Consider the following 7,599-nt stretch of genomic DNA (forward strand, 5'->3'; position numbering starts at 1 on the left):
CCAAGCCGTGTTTTCCTCTACGGTTGCTTTGTGTTCTCTCTACAGTACAGTATTTCCACAAAAAAGCCATAAAAAATTTGAGGAGGATATTTCTGCTAACAATTATTAGTTAAGTTCTAAGGAAAAATCCGTGAATGACTGAGGCTGCGAACTCTGAACCAAAACTTCATGGGAGTCTACTATAATAATATTGATAATGATAATATTAAGTAAAAATTTATATAAAAGAATATTATTTCATTAGCTGGCTATGTGTGTGAGTGCAAAACTTCATGAATGCACGGACCACAGAAATGTATTGAATATGACATGAACTTCATGGCTGCCTACATCAAAGTCAAGAGGCAAAGAAAAAATCCTGACTATCCTAAGATCATTTCCCTTAATGACTAAAATGATTTGAGATTCAGAGTTCGGAAACTGAAACATCAGTATCAGAATGCCACCATTTACCATACATGTAACAATATTGAGAAGATCAGTGAAATCGCCATCAACAATATAGTGATGACAATAAGCAAAAGTCACAAAATGGCAGACAAAATTTACAAAATGGTGCCAAGATGACATTGCTATGAATGGGATCATTATCAGTTTCTTAATACTTGTCATACATATGTGTCTGAGGATCACCTTGATATGGTATGCAGTACCACTACGGGACAAGAGGGGGAGTTGTTGCTAACTGTCTTGACTCTTCCCTCAGTAACTCGGAGAAGACACCCTAAGAGGTCAACTGACCACATCTCCGTTGCTCCAAAAGGCCCCACCCCTTCCAGTCCAATGTATATAAAAATGGCTGTCCCTGAAGGAAGGCATCTTACTTGTGACCTGAGCCTTCAACAGGGCGGGACTCCCCAGTCAGACCCACTGATTTAAAGGCTGATTGGCTCTTCATTTAATTTGTGTTATTGTGTTCCCAAGTACCTGTTTATTTCTTTTTTTTTTTGTTACCTCGCAATTAAATGGGCTTACTGGGTTGGCAACCCAACTGTTTTTGGGACTCTGCAAGTCACTGTGCTCCACGGCCTTTTTCTGCATCAATTTATAAGGTTGAGCACTCATTTTGTGACTTTCTTGAGCTCTAGATTCTAAATCTTCCATTAGGTTTTTCATTTGAAATTCACCACCATCTTGTTAATTCCATTATTTTGTCTTAATGTCATTAGGGCCGCTTTCGTGTTGCCCTCAGACGTTGTCACCCATCAGATCATTTCTTTGTCCAAGTTTATGAATTCCAAAATCCTTTTTGATGCTCAATATTGCAGTTAGTCATTCTCTCAGCTTAGTTTCTTTGGGTCCACAGGACAATGTGAAGTGTCTCTTCATCCATTATTGTATGTTTGAACCGACTTAATCCAGTTCAGTGTCACAAGGGGCTGGGGCCTATAATTCTGTCAATAGTCGTAGTCATCCACACACCTACAGTGCAATGTGCCGTGGAATGTGAAGAGGATAAAAATAAAATTTGCTGTAAACTACCCAGACATGCTTCACTTCACACAATGCTAGTGTAGGACACAAATTACAAATTCTGTTAATCCAAGGCCGGTGTTGTTTATATTTGTGTCCGCAGTTCAACCCATCAGATCCCATTTCCAGTGACTCTAAAGGATATGTCGAGGAGCCGACAATCAAAAATAAAATCGCCTGTGTGGCCTTTGTGCTGGACGCCGACAGAGTGAGCGACTACCCTGAGCCTGTCCAGGAGGCACTGAGGGAGCTCAGGCTGAAGATCAGTGACCTTGGTAAGTGGCTAGCAAGTCCTCTAATATGGCTGATCCATTTGCAAAAGTGAACTTTTTTATCCTTTATTGTATTTATTAAAAGCATTATAACATTTAATACAGTTAAGTGAAACTTAGAACTAAATTCAATTCAGACTCCCCATGAGTTAGAGAGAAAGGCCAACAGCCAGAGTAAATGTTTTGGAAGTAGTAAAGAGAGCAAGGAGTCTTTCTCAACAATATAAGTGCTATTCTGAAATGTTATTGATTAATCTCAAAAAGTTCTGCACAGACCCTCTAAATGAGAAATTGATTTTTTCCAATTCCAAATAGTATATAATATCAGTGACCCACTGACTTAGAATAGGAGAGTTAGGATTCTTCTAGTTGAGTGAGACAAGTCTACGTGGCAATTGTGAAGTAAAGGCAATTACAGTTTGTTTGTCCTTCTCCACTTGAAGCCCCTCTGTGAGCCCACCAGACACAGCCATTAATGGATTAGGAGGGATTGGGACACCAAGGCTGTCTGAAAGGCATTTAAAGATTTGGGTCCAGAATGATGTGAATTTGGTGCAGGCCCAAAACATGTGGCCCAGTGAGGCTGGAGCTCGATTGCAGCGTTCGCAGGTTGGATCTCGCCCTGGAAACATTTTGGACAAGATAAACAAGATAGATGTGCTCGATAAAAGATTTTAAGTTGAATAATTGAATGCTTTGCGCATATGGAGCTGGAGTGAATTCTGTGCATTGCTGCCTTCCACTTTTCTGAAATGTTGAGTAAGAGATTATTTTCCCAATGAACTCTGGAACCTTTAAAAGGAAGGGACTTTAAAATGGTTTTATATATTATAGAAATGATGTTTTGAGTCTTCAAGACTGATCAGTATCTCTTCTGGAATAGAAATAGGTAGGAGCTGGGAAAAATGGGCAGAATTCATTTAGCATAATTTCTAATTTGGAGATAGTGGAAAAAATGTATTGATGGGAAACTAAATTTGGAGTGTAATTGTTCTTAAGATGCCAAACATTATATACAAACCTCAAAGTAATCCCATATGTTTTCAAAACTTCAACAACTGTGCAAGTGTGAGAGGGTAGAAAAAGGTGGTTATCATGTAGAGGTGCCACAGATAAAATATTCTAATACTTGAAGTGCTTCCTACATTGGTTCTATATCCCGAGTGAATGAAGAACAAATGGGTTGTTAGTATGTTGACGATAACTTGTATTTACCGGAGTACAAAGCACGGAATATATTGTAAAGAAGTACTGCAGGATTTTATTTCTATTGCTGACCAAGCCTGTGTGTGTTCATCTATTTGTGTCAATATCCAGGTTTTTATAGCTTGTATGTTTGCCACTCGGTAATAAAACTGAAAGTTAGGTAGAGCCATGCCACCTTCTGCCTTCGGTCTTTATAAGGTCACCTTTTGGATGTTTCAGATTCCAAATGAATGAGGTTATGATTAAATCTAATTTCATAAAAAATGATTTATTGATGTATATTGGAATGCTTTGAAATAGAAAAAGAAGCTTAGGAAGGATATTCATCTTGACAGTTTTAATTCTCCCTACTAAAGTAAGATGGAGGGTAGACCATCTGTGCATGTCTTGTTAAATTTTGTCCATGCAAACAGCAAAATTGTGTTGAAAAAGAGCATTATATTTGCTTGTGATGTTTACCCCTAGAAATTTAAACTGATCTACAATGATAAAAGGGAAGGTGTCCAATCTAATGCTGTTGGCTAGAGAATTCACTGGAACACTTTTGTTCAAATTCATTTTGAGTCCAGGTATCTTTTGAAATTCTGCTAGTACGGTTAGGGCTGCAGGCACAGTATTTTGTGGGTCTGATATATCCAGTGCCATATCATCTGCATATACAGATATTTTTTATTCAAGTCCTTCTCTGAAAATCCCCTGCAAAAGTGAACTTTAGATATCCCAGTGAACCCACACACCACCAGCCACCACATTTGCACAGAATGAGATTTAGACAATAGTAACAAGGAGCGATAGAAGAAGATGTCCAATATAACCAAGGAACTCCATAGAGTCTTGTGTGCTGGATAAGCCTGACTGGTCAAGACCTCCTGACATGACGGGTAACATCAGAGCGGCAGTGTGGATCAGTTTGGAGCTGTGACAGAACCTAAACTGACTTGAGTGTATGAAAACCTGCAAAGGTGGGTGCTTAAGGTTTAATGCGTGTCCTCGCCTTAGACAGAGCAGTCAGCAACTGAGAGACAGGAAGATTTTGGAACGTCGTGACCTTGTGGTGTAAAAAGAGCAGAAAGAGAACACTGGAAAGGCAGCTCAGGCCTCCAGATGAAAGGTCTCATCCAGCGGTACTGGGCCTCCAGGCCACCTGGGGAGATTTGTTGGCAGATAAAGGATAAGGGAACAAACATAAAAGGCTGGTGTCTTACCTGGCCAAATAGGTGATCTTTGACTCCAGTGGTGTATCCAGTCTGTACAACACTCTCATGTTATACTTGGCTTCTTTTCCCAATGGAGTTTGTAAATAAGGAAGGAAAGTCAGCAACATCAAAGTGGTGGGTCCTTGATAGGAAATCACCATTCAATGCATTTATACACAAAGAAAAAAATAATTCTCATTGGGGAAGAAGGTTTAATGTGTCCAATGACGCACCTACAAGGAAATTCATTCCTCCTTTTGGTAACCAGGCACTACATCTCAATCCAGCTGATGTCTAGTGGATCCTTCATCAAGTTAATCCATGAAAGGCTGGAGGGCCATAATATAACTCATCATGTGCTCGAGGAATGTGCTGACCAGCTGGCACACATAGTCACCAACATCTTTAACACCTCAATAAACCAGGCTCTTGTTCTGTCATGTCACCTCTATAGTACCTGTGCCATTTTGATTCAGTGCTTTGGGAGAATGGCCAAAGCCCATATAACATTCAGATTCTCCACCTACTGGATCCCTACCAGTTTGCTTACCATCCTAATTGCTCCATCAATGATGCCATAGCCATTGCACTCCACTTGAGCCTGGCACAATTGGAGAGCGGAGAAACACATGTGCAGGTACACCACCTTCAGTCAACAAACTTTATCTACTGAGCCTACAAACCCCGCATTTCATTTGGATATTAGTCTTTCTGAGAGACAGACCCCCACCGGTCCAAGTTAGAAACAATATATTGAACACCATCTTTCTCAGTGCTGGTGACCCCCAAGGCTGCATCTTCAGTCTTCTACTAATAAACTGGATGTCCAATTAAGTTGTTTATTAACACAACAATGATACACCTCACCAGAGGTGATGATAAGATGGCTTACAGAGAGGATGTCAAACAACTCGCGGACTGGTTTAAAAATAATAATCTGACTCTACTGTCAGTAAAACAAAGGAAACCACTGACAACATCAGGTAGAACCACACCATCCACCTTCCTCTCTTTATTAACGTCTCCAATGTGGAGTCAATCAGGAGTACAAAGTTCATGAGGACTGGAGATAAGAAATTATCTCTCCTGGACTATACAAACCTCCATTCTAGTCAAGAGAGTTTATATGTAGTCTAGTAACTGCACTTCCTACAGCACATGAGAAGAGCTAACCTCTCAGTTTCCACCCTCACCCCTTTCTACAGAAGCAATTTAGAGTGGGCACTGCCATCCTGCATCTCTGTCTAGTAGGTGGACTGCAAAGGCACCTTGTCTAAGACAGGATTTCCCAGCAAAGGGTGGTGAGAGTGGCTGAGAAGACCCTTGAGACATTTTTCCCTTTAATTGAGGAACTCTAAGGCAGGGCCACCAGCATTATCAAAGACCACCTTCACTGTTACATTTAAATATTTGCCCTCTGACAAGTGGTAAAACTGCCAGATGTATAGAAAGTTTTATCCCACAAGCCTCCTAAATAATGATTGGTCTGATAGTAAAGTGCAATACAAGTGTTGTCAGTCAGTCATTACCCAACCCGCTATATCTTAACACAGGGTCACGGGGGGGTCCACTGGAGTCAATCCCAGCCAGCACAGGGCGCAAGGCAGGAACAAATTCCAGGCAGGGTGCCAGCCCACCACAGAATATAAGTGTTAAATCTTGTTATTGTTGTTTATTTTTGTTGTCTGTCCTTGGACATAATCAGGCCAGGCGATCCAATTTTGTTCTACTCTGCGTTACTGTGTGTGGTTTTCGAAAGACAAATGACATTAGGCTTGAACCTTGAAAATAGAGTGTTGGAACCTTCTGGTGGGCAAAAGAAGAACTGAGGGGTCAACTCCTTTGCTGTAGCTCTTCAGGTCAGATGAGCTCCCAGCAAGAGTCTCCAAATGTCCCTAAAACTCCTAAATATCTACAACAGCTTGACTTCTCCATGAAATAAAAAGTCCATCATTTGATTACTTAAATTAAGTAGTTGTTGACAAAGTGACTAATGTATCAGCAGATTAGCCAAACATTCTTTGTATGATCGAGGACGGGGTGAGCCATGTCAGCCTTTGGATGGACTCTTGGGTTCACCCCTGTCAGTCCTTATAAGGGCGCCAAACACCAACATTGTCTCTCATTTTTGTTTCTCTCACAGGTGTTCCTCAAGTAGCCCTGTTGACCCACACTGATGAGGTCTGCAACTCTGTTGACGAAGATGTGAAAAATATCTACCAAAGCCAAGTTGTCCAGGACAAGGTAAGATCAGCAATTAACGGTGGCCTCCTCCTCCTGCCTCGGTCCAACTCTAACTGACCACTGACCCTCTACTTCAGGTGTATGCTGCTGGGAATCTGCTTGGCCTGCCCGTGTCCTGCATTGTGCCAGTGAAAAATTACTCGAGTGAGCTGGAACTCAACTGCAGCACCGACATCCTCATCCTGAGCGCAGTGGACCTCATCCTGCAATACGTCGATATGTTTTGTGATGAATTCGCGATGTCTAAATCTGCTCCGTGATCAAGTAGTAGAGGGATCACATCTGGCATGGCGGTGCTCATATTGGGGCACAGGTTTTTGGTTTCTGTTGATATGCTTGTCTTGTGCTCTTTCCTGTCTTGTGGTTAATTTGGGGTATAAGTGATGTGAATGCTTTCAAGTGCTGGTGTCTGAGGTGGACTGACTGGTTTCAAAAACTGAATGGAGCAATGTGGATGATTCTCAAAAGGCAGTCTGTGGGTCAGATTATCGATGGAGGCCACAGAGAGTCCAATGAGAGCAAAGAATTGGGTTATGACCTGAGTGGATGTGTCTTTCCTTAGTTGATCGAGTTTCATTTGGCTTAGTGGTGACAGGCCAGTGTTGTCCTCTCTTTTTACCACAAACTTATTGAGCTCAACTCTGCTGGCTTTTCACATTTCCAGCTGGCATCTTCTTCATCTATACTAAAATGTGATGTATGTAGGAGACTCTTCTTTATAATGATCTAACGCTGTGCTGCAGTCATAATGGTATACAACTCAATGTCAAGGGGGTTTATACAACAAACACCCATCAGAACCATCCAGAAGCCTCCTCAAATGCTCCTGATCTTTCCATGGTCCACGTGCAGAACGCATGGCTGGGGTACTTGCCATTAGAATTGGGTCTATGATTTTCTTTTTTTTTAGTCAACAGTACAGAAATGAAATAAAGAGTTTGTCATGTCGACATGTGTGCGGCCTGTCCTGTGTCACCCTCACTCGACTCACTTGTATAATCGAGATGGCAGCAACAATGGGGAGAAGAAGCCAAAGTCAGGGCACAGGAGACCAGTGATGAGGAGACAAACACACATTGTGGCTTTTTTTAATACTTGATTCAAATATTTTAAAACACTTCTTTAAAAATATGACTGACATAAAAAAATGTATTGGCGGAAGCCAAACATCTGCTGAAGAGGACCAATTTCACTTCTTCATTCTCTTC

At 41.3% G+C, this 7,599-nt stretch overlaps 1 protein-coding gene across 1 annotated transcript; it reads left to right on the plus strand.

The window, feature by feature from the left end:
• Positions 1-1,547: 1,547 nt before the first annotated feature.
• On the plus strand, positions 1,548-7,347 carry LOC120520096 (interferon-induced protein 44-like; the record flags this gene model as incomplete). The annotated part of the gene is made up of 3 exons (XM_039742721.1): positions 1,548-1,748; positions 6,291-6,391; positions 6,469-7,347. Coding segments are annotated over 3 exons (485 nt in total), but the record flags the coding sequence as incomplete, so codon positions are not given.
• Between the last annotated feature and the right edge of the window lie 252 nt (positions 7,348-7,599).

This window comes from Polypterus senegalus, unplaced genomic scaffold (genome assembly GCF_016835505.1).
Source record: "Polypterus senegalus isolate Bchr_013 unplaced genomic scaffold, ASM1683550v1 scaffold_4306, whole genome shotgun sequence".
NCBI classification, from domain to species: domain Eukaryota; kingdom Metazoa; phylum Chordata; class Cladistia; order Polypteriformes; family Polypteridae; genus Polypterus; species Polypterus senegalus.